We start from the raw sequence: 23,925 nt of genomic DNA on the forward strand, positions 1-23,925 counted from the left end.
AAATCACATTGTAGGATTTTTTATGAATTTATTTGCAAATTATGGTGGAAAATAAGTATTTGGTCAATAACAAAAGTTTATCTCAATACTTTGTTATATACCCTTTGTTGGCAATGACAGAGGTCAAACGTTTTCTGTAAGTCTTCACAAGGTTTTCACACACTGTTGCTGGTATTTTGGCCCATTCCTCCATGCAGATCTCCTCTAGAGCAGTGAGGTTTTGGGGCTGTTGCTGGGCAACACAGACTTTCAACTCCCTCCAAAGATTTTCTATGGGGTTGAGATCTGGAGACTGGCTAGGCCACTCCACGACCTTGAAATGCTTCTTACGAAGCCACTTCTTCGTTGCCCGGGCGGTGTGTTTGGGATCATTGTCATGCTGAAAGACCCAGCCACGTTTCATCTTCAATGCCTTTGCTGATGGAAGGAGGTTTTCACTCAAAATCTCACGATACATGGCCCCATTCACTCTTTCCTTTACACGGATCAGTCATCCTGGTCCCTTTGCAGAAAAACAGCCACAAAGCATGATGTTTCCACCCCCATGCTTCACAGTAGGTATGGTGTTCTTTGGATGCAACTCAGCATTCGTTGTCCTCCAAACACGACGAGTTGAGTTTTTACCAAAAAGTTATATTTTGGTTTCATCTGACCATATGACATTCTCCAAATCTTCTTCTGGATCATCCAAATGCTCTCTAGCAAACTTCAGACGGGCCTGGACATGTACTGGCTTAAGCAGGGGGACACGGCTGGCACTGCAGGATTTGCATCCCTGGTGGCGTAGTGTGTTACTGATGGTAGGCTTTGTTACTTTGGTCCCAGCTCTCTGCAGGTCATTCAGTAGGTCCCCCCGTGTGGTTCTGGGATTTTTGCTCACCACTCTTGTGATCATTTTGACCCCACGGGGTGAGATCTTACGTGGAGCCCCAGATCGAGGGAGATTATCAGTGGTCTTGTATGTCTTCCATTTCCTAATAATTGCTCCCACAGTTGATTTCTTCAAACCAAGCTGCTTACCTATTGCAGATTAAGTCTTCACAGCCTGGTGCATGTCTACAATTTTGTTTCTGGTGTCCTTTGACAGCTCTTTGGTCTTGGCCATAGTGGAGTTTGGAGTGTGACTGTTTGAGGTTGTGGACATGTGTCTTTTATACTGATAACAAGTTCAAACAGGTGCCATTAATACAGGTAACGAGTGGAGGACAGAGGAGCTTCTTAAAGAAGAATTTACAGGTCTGTGAGAGCCAGAAATCTTGCTTGTTTGTAGGTGACCAAATACTTATTTTCCACCATAATTTGCAAATAAATTCATTAAAAATCCTACAATGCGATTTTTTTTTCTCATTTTGTCTGTCATAGTTGAAGTGTACCTATGATGAAAATTACAGGCCTCTCTCATCTTTTTAAGTGGGAGAACTTGCACAATTGGTGGCTGACTAAAAACTTTTTTGCCCCACTGCATAAGTGGAGGTGGAAGAGTGCAGCTTCTGGTTTCTCCTCAATACACACCACAGACCAGCAAATATTCTTCAACACATAAATCCCTACAAAACTTATTGTATGACCTTTTATACACTATATTAGGCCCAGCCCTTGGAACTTTAGTTTTCCTAGATATGGCTACTATGATCACTACATGGATTTGAATAGTGCTTTAGAGCAGATTTCTGCAGCGTTAGTAAAGATGTGATCAATCAATACATGTGCATGATTTCATTCCTGTGCTGTTTATAAATACCCTTGTAGGTTGACTGATAACCTGAACCAGGTTGCAGGCACTGGTTACAGTTTGAAGCTTTTTCTTGAGTGGGCAGCTTGATGAAAGTTTATATCACATCTGTTGATATCACATACATTATCAAGCATTTCACACCACATCCAGATACTGACTCTTAGCACTTGGTGGTCTATAGCTGATTCCCACCAGAATGGGCTTCAGGTGAGGCAGGTGAACCCGTAGCCATAAAACTTTAACAGCCTTTTAAATTAGATCCCCTCTAAGCTTTACAGGAATATGACTCTGAACATGAATGGAAACACCTCTACTTTTGGCATCCCTGTCTCTTCGGAAGATGCTGAAAACATTTATTTTTTTCCACTGTATGAATGTTATCTGTTACTGGCAAGTTATCGATTTCATTCACCTTGTTTCTTAGGCTACGTATGTTAATGTGCCCTATTTTTATTTTGCAGTTTTCTGGAAGACTTGATTGTTTTTATTGCTTTATTGGGAGGCTTATCAGAGGTAGACATGACAGTGATATTTATGTTTGAGCTGATTGTGCAGGGTGATCCTTCACACAGTGGACTTCCTAGTAGAGCAAACCGCCTCAGTGCTAACAGTATAACTCAGGTTCATAGGAGCATGATTACTGCTGTCAATAGCTGTAGTATTGACAGAGGCATTCAGGGGAGATAGATGGACATAAATTAGATTACTTACATTATGACTGCCAACACCCCTGGTACAATGTACATTTGCAGCAGTACATTTGCAACTCAGCGACACAATGGTGGGGATTATCTGAGCAGGGCTTGGGTCACTGATTAGTCATTGTCTCAACGCAGCCTTGAAATGCGCGGACAGGGTCCAGGAGCCAAGATGATTCCTGTAGAGCATCTTCTGTTTCCAAAAGGTGTCAAAGTTATCTATAAATGTTTGCCAACAGAGCTACAGTTGTCTTTTAGCCAATTGTGTAATGCCAGTAGCCTGCTGAATCTTTCACAGCAAGCACAGTGATGTTACTGGGCCTAAAACAATTGGCCGCTTTTTGGAATCTTTCAGAGCTTTAAAATCAATTTTTAGCAGTCCTGAGCTAGCCCTCCTAATGTTGTTTGACCTCACATGGACTACGGCAGTGCCAGCCCCCGGCAACAGTTGTAGAATGGTAGGAAGCAGCCTTTTAATGTCCTGTACTCGTGATCCAGGATAGTACAGGGTCTTTTCCCCTAGGAACCGAGATGTTTTGTCACCAAAGAGACTATAGCTGGTTAAATGGTTGAGGAGATCTGGCCTTTCTTTCGCCTCGAGTCATTTAGAAGACCCTTCAAGGATAGTTGGGAGGTGGGGCCCGATGGACCCGAGCCAGCCACAATGGATTCTAGGGGGCCGGAGTCTCAGACACCTTCACAGTCTGATGCTCTGAAGATCTGAATCTGCTGTAGAAGCCCCCAGAGGCGCAGCTACCTTCGGATCCGATCTCAAAGCGATAGCCCCCAGGGATGAAGGCGCCAGAACCTCCGGATCCAGGCCGGCGAAGCCGTTTGAAATCTGTATCCGTCCCATCGCCAAGGAGGCCCCTATTGCCAAAGTCTGCTGCTTTCGACTTCCACGGCGAATGCGGTGCCTCCATGGCTGGTTGGTAGGATTAAGAATAGGAACATCTACTAAGTCGTTTAGATGCAACCTACTAACTCCGTTCTCCAGGGAAAGGAGAGACCCCTTCGGGGAAGGATCCCTGCAGAGCACTGGCCAGTCGACTGAGGAGAGACGACACGGCGGCGACACTCCCACCAGGCTAGACTGGCATCCAGCAACTGGAGTAGAAGAGAAAGATAAAGTAGGCGGGGAGTGGATTCCCCAGTAGCTTGTGTAAGTTCCCTACTTGTTTGCTAAGGGCAGCCCCTTTGCCCCTGTCGTCCTCTGGAAGCAAAGAGTTGTTACATTGAAAGTCCGGACGGTCCACATTGTCCCGGAATAGAGCAAAATAAACACAGCTCCTGCAGCGGTGAAAACGTTCGTTAGTGACCACCGTCTGAGACTACAGGCTAGCTAGCGAGATAGAGAGGGGCAGACATCCAGCTCTCCATCCTAATAACCCAGCAAGCCAAGGAGACAGAGAGAGGATAATGTTATTGACTTTACAGGCACACGGTGTGAGTGTGTGTGGGCATTTATGTGTGTGTGCGCGACTATGTGAGACTACTCATCTATGTGACGGTGCATATGTATGCATGCAAATCAGTTAGTAAGATCCCTTCCTTCAGGTCTAGTTTAGGCAGACATGTGGCAGCAGTTGTGTGTTTTTCTTCCTCTCTAAGAGTGTGTGTGTGTGTGTTTCCCTCTGTAATAACATATCTCATAGAGTCATTCAGAGTGGTTAAAGGATTTAAAGCTCACATCATGTATTTGTGTCTCAGTGGAGAACAGATCATTTCCTGTAACTGCAGGATGGAGTTAGAGATTAGTAGTGGTAGTAATTGTGTACAGGTAGGACCTCACTGAGGAATAATAAAAATCATTCAATATCATTAAGACTATCAAACGACTTTCCTAAATGCAGGATTTGGGAGCAGGGCTGTTAGCTGTTGTTACTACTTGCGATGTACACAAGCTCAGAGTAGACAAGTCACATGTCCCATAGCAGAAAGGATGTGAACGAGATTGCGGGATGGAGGGAAAGTGACTGCAGAGTGGCACATGTCCCTGTATCTGTACAGTCCACTACTGTATATCTAGTGATGCTGTGTGTAGGACTCTCCTCTCTAATTTTAGAATGTCTGGCCGGAGGGCTGAGCTGAGGAACACAAAAAGAGAGAGAGGAGGAAGGGAGGAGGAGAGGAGGAGAACACAGGATCCTGCTGAGCCCCATAGCACGCACCGCCCTTTAGAAGAGATTGCACAGAAGAGAAGGGTAGATAGAGATGGAGAGAGCGAGAGAGAGAGAGAGAGAGAGAGAGAGAGAAGCACACCAAGCTATTGTCGCCCCTGGCGACAGCAATTTGGCCACATGAGCAGGATGTGTGTGTGTTTGTGTGTTTGTGTGTGTGTGTGTGTGTGTGTGTGTGTGTGTGTGTGTGTGTGTGTGTGTGTGTGTGTGTGTGTGTGTGTGTGTGTGTGTGTGTGTGTGTTTGTGTGTGTGTGTGTGTGTGTGTGTGTTTGTGTGACAGCCCTCCAGTCTGCCTGTCCATCACACGTATGCCACCATAGCCTTCCTCCTACCTCCTAGAGGAGATAACTGGGGGAGTCCCCACTAATGTGTGTGTGTTTCTGTCTGTGTATATGCGTGTGCGTGCGTGAGTGTGTAGAATAATACCTTGGAGTAATGATTGTATACATTTAAATTAGAAAAAATAACTATTGAAGGAAGTGATACGTTTTTAAAACCCGTATCTCCTCCACTGGCATCCTCAGTCGATACACACACACACACACACACACACACACACACACACACACACACACACACACACACACACACACACACACACACACACACACACACACACACAAACACACAAACACACACACACACATACACACACACACACACACACACACACACACACAGACACATTGTTTTGGCCACAGGCTATAGCTGGTTCCAACTGGATTTAAAGCCACAATGTTTCTCAAAAACCTCAGGAGAGTATTCCCGACCAGATTCTCTCCATCCCTCCCTCTCCCCTTTCCTTCCCTTTCTCCCTCTTCTTCTTGCTCTCCCTCTCTCCTGCTGTCCTTAGTTTAACCATAAATAATAGTTTTACTTTAATAGACAACCACCATCTATCCAAGCCAAATTCAGTTGTTTATTTTTATTTAGTGATCCACATTAACACTGTTATAAAATATATACTATACAGTACATACAACATTTCTCTTTCAACATTAAAATAGTATGGGGACCACAGGAGGTTGGTGGCATCTTAATTGGGGAGGACGGGCTCGTGGTAATGGCTGGAGCAGAATCAGGAGAATGATTTCAAATGCATTGATGTCATTCCATTTCATCCATTATTATGAGCCGTCCTCCCCTCAGCAGCCTCCTGTGATGCGGACCTATACCGTATTAACTCTAAATAATCCTCATATACAGTATGTTTTATATACTTACCTTTACCAGAGAGAGAGCGAGAGAGAGAGAGAGAGAGAGAGAGAGAGAGAGAGAGAGAGAGAGAGAGAGAGAGAGAGAGAGAGAGAGAGAGAGAGAGAGAGTGGGAGTGAGTCCATGTATCTCAGTATTTAAAGTGGAACTGACAGCGTTTTAACTCATTTGCATATATGAAACAAACAGACATAATCATAATAACAGCCAAAAATATCAAATTCCCAGTTTATGCAATCAAAACCAACCTTATAAGAGGTTTTGAAATTAGTTTCTATTTGACTCAACATTCCATGACACAGAGTCAGACATATTTGGCAGGACAGATGGATGCAGCACAATGCATGATTAATATAATTAACCAATACATGTCCTGTTAGTCCGGTAAATATTGCTATGAGGTTGTAAATAACAGCTGGCCTGGTACGTTGTTTGCTGCTTCCAGCCATTCGATTTAGAGTTCCCATTAATATTTTGGACAAAAACGGACGAATGACAATACATTCAAACTAGCAAGGGCAGTGATCACACGTCAGTCATAACCCGGCTAATAGGCTAGCGTATCTATTTACAGTTGAAGTCGGAAGTTTACATCCACTTAGGTGTGAGTCATTAAAACTCGTTTTTCAACCACTCCACAACTTTCTTGTTAACGAACTATAGTTTTGGCAAGACGGTTAGGACATCTACTTTGTGCATGACACAAGTCATTTCTCCATCAATTGTTTACAGACAGATTATTTCACTTATAATTCACTGTATGACAATTCTAGTGGATCAGAAGTTTACATACACTAAGTTGACTGTGCCTTTAAACAGCGTGGAAAATTCCAGAAAACGATGTCATGGCTTTAGAAGCTTCTGATAGGCTAATTGGCACAATTTGAGTCAATTGGAGGTGTACCTGTGGATGTATTTCAAGGCCTACCTTCAAACTCAGTGCCTATTTGCTTGACATAATGGGAAAATTAAAAGAAATCAGCCAAGACCTCAGAAACAAATTGTAGACCTCCACAAGCCTGGTTCATCCTTGGGCACAATTTCCAAACGCCTGAAGGTACCACGTTCATTTGTACAAACAATAGTACGCAAGTATAAACACCAGGCTTGCAAGCCAAAGAACACCATCCCAACTGTGAAGCACGGGGGTGGCAGCATCATGTTGTGGGAGTGCTTTGCTGCAGGAGGGACTGGTGCCCTTCACAAAATAGATGGCATCATGAGGGAGGAAAATTATGTGGATATATTGAAGCAACATCACAAGACATCAGTCGGGAAGTTAATGCTTGGTCTCAATGGGTCTTCCAAATGGACAATGATCCCAAGCATACTTCCAAAGTTGTGGTAAAATGGAGTGGTAATCACAAAGCCCTGACCTCAATCCCATAGAAAATGTGTGGGCATAACTGAAAAAGTATGTGCGAGCAAGGAGGCCTAGAAACCTGACTCAGTTACACCAGCTCTGTCTGGAGGAATGGGAAAACATTCACCCAACTTATTGTGTGAAGCTTGTGGAAGGCTACCCGAAACGTTTGACCCAAGTTAAACAATTTCAAGGCAATGCTACTAAATACTAATTGAGTGGATGTAAACTTCTGACCCAATGTTTGGTGGGTCATATTTCGGAGGACGCATGACTCAACCTTCCCCTCTCCTGAACTCGTTGGGGAGATGCAGCGATGAGACAAGATTGTAATCACAAAATTGGGGGTAAAACATTTTTAATCAAATATTTATTATTGCTTTAAACGCCGTCAGTTCCATTTCAAACAGTATCTAGTTCAGTGGTATTTCCGAATGGGACAGAATTTCTCAGGACTACTTTTATTCATAAGAATTACATCAACAAATAGCCTTAAATTCATTAAATTTTCATCTCTTATGAAAATGGAAACAAACCAATGAATACATTTACTCAATAAAGTAAACATTTTCAAATGATCTTTTTCAAATTTTGGGAATATTGTCCTATACAATAATGTGTACTCTTTTGTTCTTAAAATGTTTTAAATAGTAATTGGCGAGCTTGCTGCAGTTCCCCACGACCCCGACTTTGAATACCACTGATCCAACGGATGGATGATTCTGCACAACTTCCTTGCAGGCAGATGAATGCCAGGCTACAGAACATATTCCCTGTTGGTAACTGCTCTACAGACCTCCATTTCAAAACTACTCTTGACATGATTGGCTAGTGAGTAAGGTCAGAGGTCACATATAACAGTGCAGCCAGACATGATGTATGATGGATGTCAGTGAGAGTGTCAGTGCTGTGACTTTAACCTCCCTCTCCCTCTATCCATCCCTCCCTCTCCCCAAAATATTTATTTCATCCACCCTTCACAGTGCTGACTGTCTATGACTTTTGGACTTTAACCCCATATCCTCCCTGTGTGCTTTTGAAAGTCGCGGCGTCTCACAGACACACACACCACCAGTGAGTAGAGGGGCTGCGTTCCAAAAATGGCACCCTATTCCCTAGCTAGTGCACTACTTTTGACCAGAGTCCTATGAAGAGTAGTCCATTACGTAGGGAATAAGGCACCATTTGGGACACAGCCTGGTTTAATGTCCCAACGTCACACCAGCACCTGTGAGTAGGTTGTAGGTTAGAGACTATACATGTGCAGTGCTAATGTGGTTCAAGTGAAATAAAGACAGTGGTTCCTTTCCACTGACTGTCTGTCGCCTCAGCATCACTCTCTAGGGGTTTCAGACTCAAATCGCATTTATGATGAGAAATATACAAGTAAATAAGTGTACAGTATTATGTGAAAGGGACCTTGCAAATATAATCAGATTGATTGATTGATTGAGGTGAAGTTAATGACATAGAGTTCCCGGTGGTTTCCATAGAGATATGGAACGGCAGCATCTTGACAGAGAGGGATATGGTGTGATGTGGTTAGATATTGGTGGTGTGTGAGTGTGCCTGCCTTCCTGCTGCCTGCTGCCTAGGTGCAAGCATGTGTGTGTGTGTTTCTATGTGTGTGTGTTCTGACAGGGGAGATAATGACCAATAAGGCTCCGGGGAGGCTGGCCTGTCATGCTCCAGGGGGCTCTGCCTCTAGCCTCTATACGCACACACACACACTGTGAAACTACACACACACTGAGACACACACACTGAGGAATACACACAGGAGAAACACAGAGCAATAGAAAGATCAAGAAATACACATGCAGACATTTCAAATCAAGACCGTAGCCTTGTGAATTCCAGACAGAAACTGTCACTGTACAGCATACTGCCTGTACTGTAAATAGTAGAAAATTAATGAGAGTGACAGCAGTTTGTCCTTCACACATGATGTGAGACTTACTTGACAGTGATTCTTCTTGCTCAGTCACACAGTACATTCCCATCTCTCAACTACACGTATAATTGTTATAATGGGTACTTCAGAGTCCCATTCGGAAATCTTCTTTGAATCAGATGCGTTTACCAGACTAAAGTGTTTAAACAGCTGCAGTCTGAATAATTATTCTTTAGTTTGTAGATTTCTTTGCCATTTCAACGTGGGAATAATCTCCACGTTCTCTGGTCTTGTCCTCTGGTAGACTTGTAGTTTAAACCACTTCACACACCAGCGTCACCAGGCATGTTTTGGTCTTAGAAATTCAACCATTTACAACCTTAGCTTACACCGGGGTTTGCGTGGTCTGGTGTGAATTTCGTCAGGAGTGGGTTTTAGACACGTCTGAGAAAAGGGCGGTCCATGACACCGACGTAATGTCTGTGCTCGCATGGGCGTGGCCATTGATTTGGTTAACTTTAACTTTATATGAAAACCCATATTTTCTCATTTACATCACATTACATCTTTTCACAAATAGTTTCATGTTTAATCATATACGTTTCACAATATTTAGATGTAAACCTGACCACTGGGAAATGTACACTTTAAGAGATACAGTTATGTGTATTTCCTGTCCTTCATGAGATCACCAAATGAAACACACTCATCATGACTGCCACTTATGTGTCCAAGGACCACTCCACAGACCAGCACATGTTATAGACAGAAGCGCGCTACATGGCAGACCAATCTGAACTCATATCTCTGCATGTGGGGCAGCAGCATAGCCTAGTGGTTAGAGTGTTGGACTAGTAACCGGAAGGTTGCAAGTTCAAACCCCTGAGCTGACAAGGTACAGATCTGTCATTCTGCCCCTGAACAGGTAGTTAACCCACTGTTCCTAGGCCGTCATTGAAAATATGAATTTGTTCTTAACTGACTTGTCTAGTTAAATAAAGGTAAAATTTAAAAAATAATAATAATGTCCATTCTCAGCAGCCCATTTGTTATCTCAGCCAATCATGGCTAGCGGGAAGTTTCCTGACTTTTTCCGTGGCTAGTTCTGCTCTGCATGCATTATTTGGTGTTTTACATTGCACACAGAGGATGTTTTTGCAGAATTCTGCATGAAGAGACTCAATTAGGTGTTTGTAACATTTTGTGAATTCTTGGTTGGTAAGCGGACCCGCAGACCTCACAACCATAAAGGGCAATGTCTTCTACAGAATAACTGATTCAAGTATTTTTTTCCAGATCCTAATTGGGATGTCAAATTTTATATTCCTTTTGATGGCATAGAAGGCCATTCTTGATATTTCACAGCTTTGTGGAAGTTACCTGTGGTGTCGATGTAGGTATAGTAGGTATAGTTTTTTTGTGTGCACTAGGGAAACATTGTCTAGATGAAATTTGTATTTGTGGTCCTTGACCTTTTTTGACCTTTTTTGTAACACCATTATTTTTGTCTTACTGAGATTTACTGTCAGGGCCCAGGTCTGACAGAATCTGTACAGAAGATCTAGGTGCTGCTGTAGGCCCTCCTTGGTTTTCAACAGAAGCACCAGATCATCAATAAACAGTGGACATTTGATTTCAGATTCTAGTAGGGTGAGGCCGGGTGCTGCAGACTGTTCTAGTGCCCTCGCCAATTTGTTGATATATATGTTGAAGAGGGTGGGGCTTAAGCTGCATCCCTGTCTCACCCCACAGCCCTGTGGAAAGAAATGTGTGTGTTTTTTGTCAATTTTAATGGCACACTTGTTGTTTGTGTACATGGATTTTATAAGGTCGTATGTTTTTCCGCCAATGCTGCGTTTCATCAATTTGTATAGCAGACATGTCAAATTGAGTCAAAAGCTTTTTTTGAAATCAACAAAGCATGAAAAGACTTTGCCTTTGTTTTAGTTTGTTTGTTTGTCAATTAGGGTGTGCAGGGTGAATACGTGGTCTATTGTACGGTCATTTGGTGAAAGCCCATTTGACTTTTTCTCAGTACGTTGTTTTCTCTGAGGAAATGTACGAGTCTGCGATTATTGATGCAATGGATTTTCCCAAGGTTGCTGTTGATGCATATCCCACGGTAGTTAACGGGGTCACATTTGTCTCCACTTTTGTGGATTGGGGTGATCAGTCCTTGGTTCCAAATTTTGGGGGAAATGCCAGAGATGTGGATGATGTTAAAGAGTTTAAGTATAGCCAATTGGAATGTGTAGTCTTTATATTTCATAATCTCATTTAGGATACCATTGTCATAGTTGTGTCTCGGGGGGCATATTTGGGAAGGAATACTGTCACCTCCAGGTAGGTGCTTGTCGTCCTGTGTGCTGAGAGTGTCAAGTTCTTGTTCAGTTGTGACACTTACTTCGCCACTGAGTTGTACATGTTCCTGGGCCTGGAAATGGTTGACCTTCCCCTCTAGGATGGAGAAGCTGTCATCGTTAAAATATGGGGATTCTATTGGGGGGATATAGTTATCACACACATGTTTCTCTGCTGAGATCATTTCCTTATTAACTCCTAGCCAGATGTTAAATGTTCCAGTTTTGACTAATTTAATAGAGTGGGTTGGGTCTGCTTTATACCAAATTACCATACCCCCTGTGTGTCTTCCCTGTTTCACACCTGGTAGTTTGGTGGATGGGACTACCACCTCTCTGTAACCTAGAGGGCAACCAGTGGGTTCGTCTCCTCTCTACCATGTCTCTTGTAGGATGACAATGTCTGTATTTCCAATTTCTTTGATTTGCTTGATTTGATTTGCAGATGACCTCAGATATTGTATATTCCAGGATGAGATAGTAAAAACTTTGTGTTCCATAGGGTCTAGTGTTGTTTTCATGTCGTTCAGATCCAGACCATTCCAGTAGGTGTGAGCAGAGCATGTTGAGCATCTGATATAGAACTTTTAGGTTGCAGAATGGGGCTTGGGCGTGTGTATTGGTGGGGGTTGGGCCTGTTTCTTTGCTCATGGCCTGGGTATACGTGCGACTGTCATGTTGAAGTCTTTACTGCAGGGGCGGTTGGCATGGGGTGGGGTAGAAGGGGCATAGGTCTGATCTGGGGTGGGGGGGGTGTGGCTGATGATGCTGTGGTCTTGGTGTAGGTCCTCTTGGCGTAGGTTCTCTTGGTGCAGGTACTTCGGGAGGGGATCTTGCAGGTCTGGGAGGGATGTCCGTTGTTTAGTTGCTCCTGTGTGAGGTGCTGTGGCTGCGGTTGAGGGTGACATCCTTCAGGTTCCTGGCAAAAGTTGTGTTTGCTGCCTTGTAGAGGTGGACCTGGCTGTAAAGGCTGTTCAAGTCCAGGGTGGAGTGGTGGGGCAGGTAGACATTAGGTTTTGAGGCACAGTCCTGGGAAGTTCTTGTATTAACCCGCTGTATGGTGGCAGGGTGAATGTATTTTCTTGTTAGCAGAGTGGAGATGACCACTTGTGCATTTGGGAAGGTGGACGAAGCTTTTTCAATCACTGCCTTGAGTCAATGAGGAGCACAATCTCTGGCTTTTATGTGTCCTCGGTGGATGTGTGGGAGTTGTCAGGAGGGCTATCGGGGAAGCTGACTGGGGTTGTTAGGAGTGGGTGGGGTCTGTTGGGTTGGTGTGTCCTGTGTTGTCTGTACCATTGTGGTGTTGAGGTTGTGGTCCGGGTCGGAGGTGGGCTGTTCTGCTGGATTCTCTGGGGGAGTATCCTGGAGCCGGATTCACAAAACCTTCTTAGGAAGACATTTCTTCTTAACTGCCATTTTATCTTTAACTAGAGCCTTAAGAAGAATATTAAGCAAAGTTGCTGTTCCTCAATAAAGTTATTGGCAATGTTCTTAATATTTTTCCTATGTTTCTTACTAAGAAAAAAGATTCTTAACAATAACGTTTCAGGATTTCTTCTTGGAAATGTAATTAACGAATGGATACTTTTGCAGCCATGAACATTTTCTTGCGCCACAGACACACTTGGTTACCGGACATTTAAATACAGCAAGAAAACTCATTAAACGCGCATTATCTACCTAGCTAGTAAATAACAACATATTACAATATTCTAGAAGTGTTACGTAACTAGCGTTAGCTCGTCAATTTGGAAAGAAGAACTTGGCTAACGTTAACATCGTTAGGTATGGTGGCTATAATTTCATTACGCGTTAGCTAGTTAGCTACCGAACTTACTGGTCGAGCAATTCGACCGCCACCATCTCTCCTGTCATGGACAACACCTTCTTCTCCGGCTGGTCCATATGAATGGTCTCTCAGCTCCCTTTTGCTTAGCAGCTGACTTGATGTCGGATCACTATTTTGTACGGCGGCGTCACTGTTCCTTGCCATACCCCCGACTCGGTCACTCTCACCCATCCTCTCCTTTTGGTCTCTGCATTGACCCAGCAGTTATCGAGTCTCCCCAACAGCAACTGTTTCCTGGCTGTTATTTCCTCCACCATCACTTCAAGTGTTCTTGTGAGTGACTTCAGGCTATAATATGAGAAAAATAATGTTTGTTTTTGTGCATAAAGGGTTTGCGAACAAACTAAAAAAGTATGTTCTTGAGTCATAAAGCAGATAAATGTAATTAAATGTAAATATCAACACTTTATTAAAGTGGACCAAATCCTATCATCCCTGTCACATAGGCTTATTTATTGGTTTCAAACACGCCACTAATGTCAGTGCCACATAAGATATTTGCGAAGTTCTTAGGAAAGATATTTATGACGTTCCTAGGAAAACTATGATGTCCTAAGAACGTTTTGAGGAATTGCACTTATGAACTATTATATGAAAGTCATATTCTTTTCCTTAAGAAACTTCTTAGGTTTTTTTCTAATGTTTTGCTTTCTAAATCTGGCCCCTGCTCTCTGTCACGCCTCAGCTTTCTCACCTCCTCCTTCAGTACTATTAGCTGGGCCATGTTCCTGTCTCTCCTCCTTCATTACTGTTAGCTGGGCCATGTTCCTTTCTCTCCTCATTCAGTACTGTTAGCTGGGCCATGTTCCTTTCTCTCCTCCTTCAGTACTGTTAGCTGGGCCATGTTCCTGTCTCTCCTCCTCCATTACTGTTAGCTGGGCTGTGTTATTTTAGCTCCTCCTTCAGTACTGTTAGCTGGGCCATGTTCCTTTCTCTCCTCCTTCAGTGCTGTTAGCTGGGCCATGTTCCTTTCTCTCCTCCTTCAGTACTGTTAGCTGGGCCATGTTCCTTTCTCTTCCTTCAGTACTGTTAGCTGGGCCATGTTCCTTTCCTTCAGTACTGTTAGCTGGGCCATGTTCCTCTCCCTCCTTCAGTGCTGTTAGCTGGGCCATGTTCCTTTCTCTCCTCCTTCAGTACTGTTAGCTGGGCCATGTTCCTCTCCCTCCTTCAGTGCTGTTAGCTGGGCCATGTTCCTTTCTCTCCTCCTTCAGTGCTGTTAGCTGGGCCATGTTCCTTTCTCTCCTCCTTCAGTACTGTTAGCTGGGCCATGTTCCTTTCTCTCCTCCTTCAGTGCTGTTAGCTGGGCCATGTTCCTTTCTCTCCTCCTTCAGTACTGTTAGCTGGGCCATGTTCCTCTCCCTCCTTCAGTGCTGTTAGCTGGGCCATGTTCCTTTCTCTCCTCCTTCAGTACTGTTAGCTGGGCCATGTTCCTCTCCCTCCTTCAGTGCTGTTAGCTGGGCCATGTTCCTTTCTCTCCTCCTTCAGTGCTGTTAGCTGGGCCATGTTCCTTTCTCTCCTCCTTCAGTACTGTTAGCTGGGCCATGTTCCTTTCTCTCCTACTTCAGTACTGTTAGCTGGGCCATGTTCCTTTCTCTCCTCCTTCAGTACTGTTAGCTGGGCCATGTTCCTTTCTCTCCTCCTTCAGTACTGTTAGCTGGGCCATGTTCCTTTCTCTCCTCCTTCAGTACTGTTAGCTGGGCTGTGTGTTTCTCTCTCTCCGTCTGGAGTGAAGCCAGCTCTCTCAGACAGCCGTCTCTCTCCACCTTGTTGGGTTTGCTTCTTTGTTTTGTGGGTGTTGTCAGTGTGTTCTCTCGCTATCTCTCTCTTTCTACACCACACCTCTATCACTCCTCTTTCATCCCTCTATCCCTGCCAGTGCCTCTAACCTGTTGTATTATTTGAAGGATGTGTAAAAGGTGACCCAGAGGTTTCCTGATCCTTCCTCCATCTTTCCCTCATCCTTCATTCAACCCCTCCAGCTTAATAACATTGGCCGCCACCATCATTGCTAATGGCCCTGCATAAGTAGCCATTAGGAAATCAGCCTCTTTCTCTATCTTCTATCTCCCCCCCCCTCTCGTTTTCTCTCCCTCAAGCCTCTGCTCCAGCATGCGCTCCGCACCATTGCCTCACTTGATGGGATTGAACCTCATGCCTCCCCATCCCCCAAACATATGCCCCTCCCCCTCCTTCCATACCTGCCATCCCCTCCTCTTTACCCCTGCATCACTGTAAAGTCTTATTGCTCACCCCACAAAGCCTCCAGAGCCACCAGCCAATAGAGAGTCTTACTGAGAGTGCCACCAGCCAATAGGAAGGCCTACTGAGCCCCTGATACCTCCCGCTGAGCAACATCATGACAGCGTTAAGTCTCAGAATTGACATCATACTGATAGCCAATCAGAACGCTGAATACGGAGGATTATGTTAAAGTAACATCAAACTGATGTTTCAACAGTGTTTTTACGTATGTGTGTGCATTTACGTGCGTGTGTGTCTTCGCCCAGACAGTCAGCTAGGTGTTATCTAGTGAAGTAAGGCTTTATGTAAGGCCTGAGATGAAAGAGTCAGAGAGACCAGAGGTAGCAGAGCAGAGTGAATCTTCCTCACAGCTCTTCACCACCAGACTAATACTGCCCTCCTCTCCTCTCCTCTCCTCTCCTCTCCTCTCCTCTCCTCTCCTCTCCTCTCCTCTCCTCTCCTCTCCTCTCCTCTCCTCTCCTCTCCTCTCCTCTCCTCTCCTCTCCTCTCCTCTCCTCTCCTCTCCCTCTCCTCTCCCATCCTCTCCTCTCCTCTCCCCCGGAAGTTATGTGAAGAGCCATAGCAAGAGAGAAAGATTGGGAGAGAGGAAGTGGAGCACTTCGAAGCGTTTGCGCGTGGATCTCAGACGGTATTTTTGCACCTGAAATGGGATGTGCTCAGCCTGTAGACATGTGTTGGTCTCGTGTGTTGCGTGAGTCAGTAGCTTTGTTCCAGGGCATCAGTGTGCTACGCATATACAAGTTGGCGCACTAGCTCTGGTCCGGGGCGTTATGTTAACCACTGTTGCTTGTGCAGTTAGCTAGTACAAGGGAGAGGCTATAAGGACACAGCTGACGCTTAAACCGACTAGCCAAAACATAAAACGGACTCTTACCTTAACCTAGCCCTAAATGTTCTGAAATGACATATCGGTTTGGGCATCAGGCGTGTCCTTATAGCCTTTTCCCTATTACACACTAGCTAGCTTGTACACACTCGCTATTACCTAGCTTTTAACTCTAAATGTAATTTCACCACCCGTGCTATTGGTGGCGGTAACGAACCCTCCTCTCTGGCACGATTCGACATCCTGTCTGAGCTCGCACATCTCACAGCATCTGTGGCGTGAGAAGGTATCTGTAGGAGCCAGATCCTATTGCCACTGTGTGGGAAGATAGCAGTCCTCCGGCCATCTTCCATTCTTCTCCTGGGCTCCTCATTATTGTCTAACAACCGAATTTAACACTATACTTTGGAACTTACATTTTCTGCCAGCTCGTTTGTGTGTGCGTACGTGCGTGCGTATGTTGGCTGCAGAAAGAGATAGCCTCTAACACATCGCTAAGAAACCCGGGATCCCCAGTGCAGTGAAACGAACATATTTGGCAGCACTACAGCTGGTGGAGACATCAGGCTTTACCAAACACACTACATACAGCCTCATCACTAAGCTGAACTGACTGAACTCATCTAGTTGGGTGCTGGCTGAGCTTATTTAGCTTGACAGATTCAGCCTCTCCCCTCCTCTCTCTCTCTCTCTCTCTCTCTCTCTCTCTCTCTCTCTCTCTCTCTCTCTCTCGCTCTCTCGCTCTCTCTCGCTCTCTCGCTCTCTCGCTCTCTCTCTCGCTCTCTCTCTCGCTCTCTCTCTCGCTCTCTCTCTCGCTCTCTCCCTCTCCCTACCTATCTCTCTCACACACACACACACACACACACACACACACACACACACACACACACACACACACACACACACACACATACACACACACACACACACACACATACACACATACACACACACACACACACACACACACAGTCTCTGATGATGATGGAGTTTAATACCATGGCCCTGCTTTTCAAAAGGTCACAAATGGTGTCTCAGCGGGGTCAAAGCATTCCCCGTGGGAAGGTCCTCCGGGTTAGACTGGTGGCCGGGTTCAGACTGTTTGGTGGTGCGTCTGGGGTAGGAGGATGGTGGGAGAGTGGAAAGGAGAGAGGGGGGGGAGAATGGGGGAGGCAGGGACATTGAAATGAAGCAGCTAGAAGAGGGGATGGGTACCGGCAGAGGGGGAAGGAGGACTGGAGAGAGGAGAAGGGGGGGGGCATGGAATAGAAGGAGCTAATTAGTTCCACTGGATGTTGAAAACCCCTCACACACAAGCCAATTTATGGTCAATCCAGCCTCTGCAGTGGCCATGCAGCATCTACAGTGATGCGGCCTCCGCGGAAGTCAGAACAGACATACTTCTTGAGCTTCGGGGAGCAGAGCAGAGCAAAGTGTGTCCTAGCAGGTTAAGGGTCTTGGGTCAGTAACCGAAAGGTCAATGGTTTAAATCCCTGAGCCAACTAGGTGAAGCATCTGTCGATGTGCCCTTGAGCTAGGCACTTAACCCTAATTGCTCCTGTCACTCTTGAAAATAGCATCTGCTAAATGACTCAAATGTAAAACGTATCACTCGTAGTGATTCAGAGCTAATCTCTATAGCCAGCCTGCTAATTACGAGCAACTGGCTAAAGAAAAAGACAATACCTTACCTCTTCTGAGATATTGTTACAACATTTGGGAGGCGCACAGCAATTGCGTCACATCTTCTGTACGGAGCCTCCGCACCGCATTGTCGGATCAAGCATAAATCACTAACACACACACACACACACACACACACACACAGACACACACCTCGCCCCGGCTTGCAGCCATACAGAGATGGAATATTAATTACGATTTGAAAATAGACAAAATGACCCGGAGTACAGAGATCAATACTATTCTATATTCCATAGACCAAGACCATGTCTGACCGTTCAATTCATTTCCTACTGGGATTTCCTGCAACGTTCTACATTCATGCCTTGTAGGTGATGTTGATGACATGCGCCAAAGTGAGATTTTTTTTTATTTAAAAGATTTAACCTCTTGCGACGAGCAATCCCGTATCCGGGAGCGTAATCATTGCCTCAAATGCATTAGCATAACGCAGCGGACATAAATACCCCTAGAAACTTTTCCTATTCATGAAAATCGCAAATGAAATGAAATAAATATATTCAAACACAAGCTTAGCCTTTTCTTAACAACACTGTCATCTCAGATTTTCAAAATAATGATCTATTGTAATGTTAGTATTGTAGCGTACATTGCACTCTCCTAGTAACATCATAGTTGTACTGTGTGTAATGACGCTAGGCCACATGCAGACATCCCACAACATAGTGAGTAGCCTACAGTGTGAATAGATCAAGCTCCTTAGAATGCTGATGTACAAGTAGCTAATATTAGTAGCCTAGATGACCAAAATCCCACTGGCTATAGACATACGTTAAGCTAATTGTAAGTTACCCAATGTCTGCAGACATCCTAATATGAGTGGTGATACTAAGGCAAGGCACCTGTCACCTGATTAGAATGTTTGGGTGGGGTCTAGGGTTGCTATGGGATGGTCTAGGGTTGCTATGGTGATGACCCCAGGTGAGATCAGACAGGATTAGGTGTCAGGGGTGTTATCTGGGAAAACACCAGTGTAGTCTACAGCTGAATAAAGTAGCAGGGTTTATATTTCTCATACTGGTACCACTACTTCTTACATAAGGTTACTGGTAGTTAGACTGTGTCTGTGTCCCAAATGGCACCCTGTTCCCTTTATAGTGCCCTACTTATGACCAGAGCCCTGCTCAAATGTAGTGCACTATATAGGGAATACAGTGCTATTTGGAACAAAAATTATGTGTCACTTCCTGTTCCCTTTATAGTGCACTACTTATGACCATAGCCCTGCTCAAATGTAGTGCACTATATAGGGAATACAGTGCTATTTGGAACACAGACTGTGTGTCACTTCCTGAGTTGCCATGAGTAGATTGGAAAGAAACAGAGAAATATCCTTTTTTGGTTTCTCAAGTTGGTTAATGTCCAGGTGACTTTCGTGACCTTGGTTCTGTGAAGGAGGGAACAAGGCATCACCATAAGGGAACTAAGTTACACGCTCTGGAGGCATATTATGGTATATTATATTCTGGTTCCCTTATGGTGACGCCAAGTAATCGACTGAAAGAAAGCTATATTTATCTATGGCTGTGGTAGTAAGGACTGTAGTATGCCGTCATTGTCTAAGGTTTGAGTTTAAAGCTGAAAGGAACCCCAGATAGATATGATGCACTCTAAGTACACACAGGGATAACATGTTCATAAATCATTGATAAAAAGTGTTTCATTTATTTATAGATAATGCCGAGTGACATTCATCCACTGAAGGTGTACGATGCACCCTCTGGAAATGTGTTAATATTCTGAATTAGTTAGTATATGTACTGCGTACACAGTTCTCTACAGACGACAGAGTAGATCTTCCTTCCCGCAAGCTATTTTGGATGGATTGACCCATTTATTTCAGTGTATTATTTCAGTGTATTATTTATTTGATGATGCGCTATTGTTTGTCTATACAGTGTCTTATCTGACGGTTCTTCCGATGATGAATGTGGGAACAATCTGTCAGATGAAAAAGCACCAGTAAATCAGTGAAGTGAACAGAGGGAGAGATTAGGTTTTGATTTAGACTAAACGTAATCTGCAGTACTCTGTCTCACTGGGAATAACGTGCGTCCGTGCGTGTTCATTCTGACCAACCAGTACATTGAAAAAGGCTTTCAGAGGAGAGGAAGGAAGAGTTGTGTTGTCCTCCAGCCTCTCATCTTGTCTATGTTTCTGTCTCTGTGCTGTGCCCAGTGTTTTTACGCCAAGGGGGAAATTACTCTCTGACCTGAATCATCCCAAACAACTGCCTCTCTCTTCATTTCTCTCTTTTCTCCCTCATGCTCTCTCTCTTTCTCTCTCTCTCGTTCTGTCATTTCCCTCTGCCTTTCTTCCTCATTCTGTCTCTCTCGCTCTCTTTCTCTCTCCCTCCAGGCTCCACAATATGCTGTCTTGTGTTTACATATAGTCCGGCCAAAAAACAAACCCAAACCTAGCAGCAGTCTCTCTTTCCTTCTATCTGTGTTTCATCGCCTCTCCTGCCCTCAGACCAGGAACTTGTGATTGGCTTAATGACAATGTGAAATGCAATTAAAGTCAGAAACAGCAAAAATGTTGTAATGTATTACGCAACTAGTGGTACTTGTATTTACAGTGCATTCGGAAAGTATTCAGACCCCTTGACTTTTTCCACATTTTGTTACGTCACAGCCTGATTCTAAAATGGATTACATCGTTTTTTCCCTCAATCTACACACAATGCCCCACAATGACAAATCAAAACAAGGGTATTCAACATTTTTGCAAATGTATATATAACAAAAAAAGAAATATCACATCTACATAAGTATTCAGACCCTTTACTCAGTACTTTGTTGAAGCACTTTTGGCAGCAATTACAGCCTCGAGTCTTCTTGAGTGTGACGCTATCAGCTTGGAACACCTGAATTGGGGAGTTTCTCCCATTCTTCTCTGCAGATCCTCTCAAGCTCTGTCAGGTTGGATGGGGAGCATCGCTGCACAGATATTTTCAGGTCTCTCCAGAGATGTTCGATCCAAGTCCAGGCTCTGGCTGGGCCACTCAAGGACATTCAGAGACTCGTCACGAAACCACTCCTGCATTGTCTTGACCGTGTGCTTAGGATCGCTGTCCTGTTGAATGGTGAACCTTTGTCTCAGTGTGAGGTCCTGAGCGCTCTGGAGCAGGTTTTCATCAAGGATCTCTTTGTACTTTGCTCCGTTCATCTTTCCCTTGATCCTAACTAGTCTCCCAGTCCCTGCCACTAAAAAACATCCCCACAGCATGATGGTGTTAGGTTTCGTCCAGACGTGACACGTGGCATTCAGAACAAATAGTTCAATCTTGGTTTCATTAGACCAGATAATCTTGTTTCTCATGGTCTGAGAGTCCTTTAGGTGCCTTTTGGAAAACTCCAAGCGGGCTGTCATGTGCCTTTTACTGAGGAGTGGCTTCCATCTGACCACTGTTCCATAAAGGCCTGATTGGTGGAGTGCTGCAGAGATGGTTGTCCTTCTGGAAGTTTCTCCTATCCCCGCAGACAAACGCTGGAGCTCTGTCACAGTGACATTTAGGTTCGTGGTTACCTCCCTGACCAATGCCTTTCTCCCCCGATTGCTCAGTTTGACCAGGGGCCAGCTCTAGGAAGAGTCTTGGTGGTTCCAAACTTCTTCCATTTAAGAATGATGGAGGTCACTGTGTTCTTGGGGACCTTCAATGCAGCAGAAATGTTTTGGTATCCTTCCCCAGATCTGTGCCTTGACACAATCCCGTCTCTGAGCTCTAAGGACAATTCCTTAGACCTCATAGCTTGGTTTTTGCTCTGACATGCACTGTCAACTGTGGGACCTTATATATACAGGTGTTTGTCTTTCCAAATCATGTCCAATCAATTGAATTTACCACAGGTGGACTCCAATCAAGTTATGATCAATTCAAACAGGATTCACTTGAGCTCAATTTGGAGTCGCATAGCAAAGGGTCTGAATACTTGTGTAAATGAGGTATTTGCAAAACATTCTAAAAACCTGTTTTCACTTTGTCATTATGGGGTATTGTGTGTAGATTGCTGAGGGAAAACAACAATTTCATCTATTTTAGAATAAGGCTGTAACGTAACAAAATGTGGAAAAGGTCAAGGAGTCTGAATACTTTCCGAATGCACTGTATACAGAGAGACTCCTCTCTCTCTTCCTGTCCTTCTCTCCCTCTCTGTCTCCATCCTTCCCTCTCTGCACCTCTCTGCCTCTTTACCTGTCTCAAATTACTCCATCTGTGTTGCAACAAGCCCCATACAGGAAGATACTTCCTTTCAGCGGAATGATTCTAAACCATATAACAGATATATGACTGCCGTGATTTATGTCTACCATTAGCAGGTAGCCAGTTACCATTGTGATCTCATAAGCAGTCTGCTAGCATGGAGACCTCGACTGAGGGACACATGTATTGGGTTTTTATGATGCGTGCGTTCCAGTATGAGGAGAACATTATGGGATAGCTGATATGGGGACTCATAGATATATTACTATGGCGACTGGATTAGATTGATCTGTCCTGTCTTCTCATGGGAGGTGATGTCATAGCCTACTTCTGGTGTTTTTCTAGGTCATTAAGTCATGGTTTTGTTTTTTTCCTCTAACATGATTCAATACTTACAGTGTAGGAAGGGATCTTAGTTATGTTTCAACGGTCAAATATTATAGATTATACAGTGGGCTTCCTGTTTGTGTCACTGATATGTGGATGGAGTCCATCAATAGTCTCCTTGTGGGTTGTGCGTTTGATTCCCACCCGGGACATACAGTACATGTTTCCCTGTTAACGACGTAGACTCTACACTTCTCGACGTTTTGGATAAGAGCTTAACATGTAAAAACAAACTTCCATCCTGTTTCTTTTCTACCTCCAGCGAGAGAAGAGAACGTGGCGACGTTCCGTGGTTCGGAGTACTTCTGCTACGACCTGTCCCAGAACCCCATCCAGTCGTCCAGCGATGAGATCACATTGTCCTTCAAGACGTGGCAGAGGAACGGTCTCTTACTCCACACGGGGAAGTCGGCTGACTACGTCAACCTGGCCCTAAAGGACGGAGCGGTGAGCCTGGTCATCAACCTGGGCTCGGGCGCCTTCGAGGCCATCGTGGAGCCCGTCAACGGGAAGTTCAACGACAACGGCTGGCACGACATCAAGGTCACACGCAACCTCAGACAGGTAACCATGGAGACCGAGGTGACGTAGGTTCAAGACTGATAATGATCAGTAGCAATAGATCAATTGAATGGTAGCAGTGTCTTGGCTTTATTTGTGCATGAATGCTTTTCCAAGTACTCCAAGTGCTGAACATAGTTGATAGTCGTTACGGATCTTGCATCGGTAATCACACTTCTATTATGCATTTGAAATATTGAGTAATCGTTTAGGTTAGACGTTGGAGGATTAGTGTTTTTCCTCTGTTTGAATTGAATGAGGTTTATTTATCTTTATAGCACCTTTTCCAAGTGCCCTAATAATCAAATTCAGATAGTTGTCAACAATGTTGTGTTGATACATATTACGAGAGAGACATTCTGACTTAGTGCAGTATTGAGTTATCATCAGTACAGTTAGATTGTGTTTCCCCTCTATTTGCCTTCCTAGCAGCCAGTGACTATGTGAATGAAAGAAGCCCAGGTGACATGGTGATTGATAGCTTAGTGGTTGAGCGGACACTGTGGTTCTGTGTTTCTGTCACTTCCTTATCTTCATGTACAAACTTGAAGACTTCCCTATTTCCTTCATTGGAACTTTATCTGATACTTCTCTGCTTTTATTCTCCACTAAGCGGACCCTTCAATCAGAGGCTGGCTCCCTATCTCGTTGCCTTCAGAAACTGTCTTTCCTTTACAAACCACT

The 23,925-nt window shown here is 44.4% G+C and overlaps 1 protein-coding gene across 10 annotated transcripts in view; it reads left to right on the forward strand.

Annotated features, from left to right (window-relative positions):
* LOC112237004 (neurexin-3b-like) overlaps positions 1 to 23,925 on the forward strand; it is a 492,294-nt gene that overhangs the window by 123,431 nt on the left and 344,938 nt on the right. For all 10 annotated transcript variants that reach the window (XM_042321785.1, XM_042321793.1, XM_042321786.1 and 7 more), the window contains exon 6: positions 22,943 to 23,244. In XM_042321785.1, coding sequence (XP_042177719.1) covers positions 22,943 to 23,244 — 302 coding nt within the window. The remainder of the gene's footprint in view (positions 1 to 22,942; positions 23,245 to 23,925) is intronic.

The sequence above is a fragment of the Oncorhynchus tshawytscha genome, linkage group LG05 (genome assembly GCF_018296145.1).
Source record: "Oncorhynchus tshawytscha isolate Ot180627B linkage group LG05, Otsh_v2.0, whole genome shotgun sequence".
Taxonomy (NCBI): domain Eukaryota; kingdom Metazoa; phylum Chordata; class Actinopteri; order Salmoniformes; family Salmonidae; genus Oncorhynchus; species Oncorhynchus tshawytscha.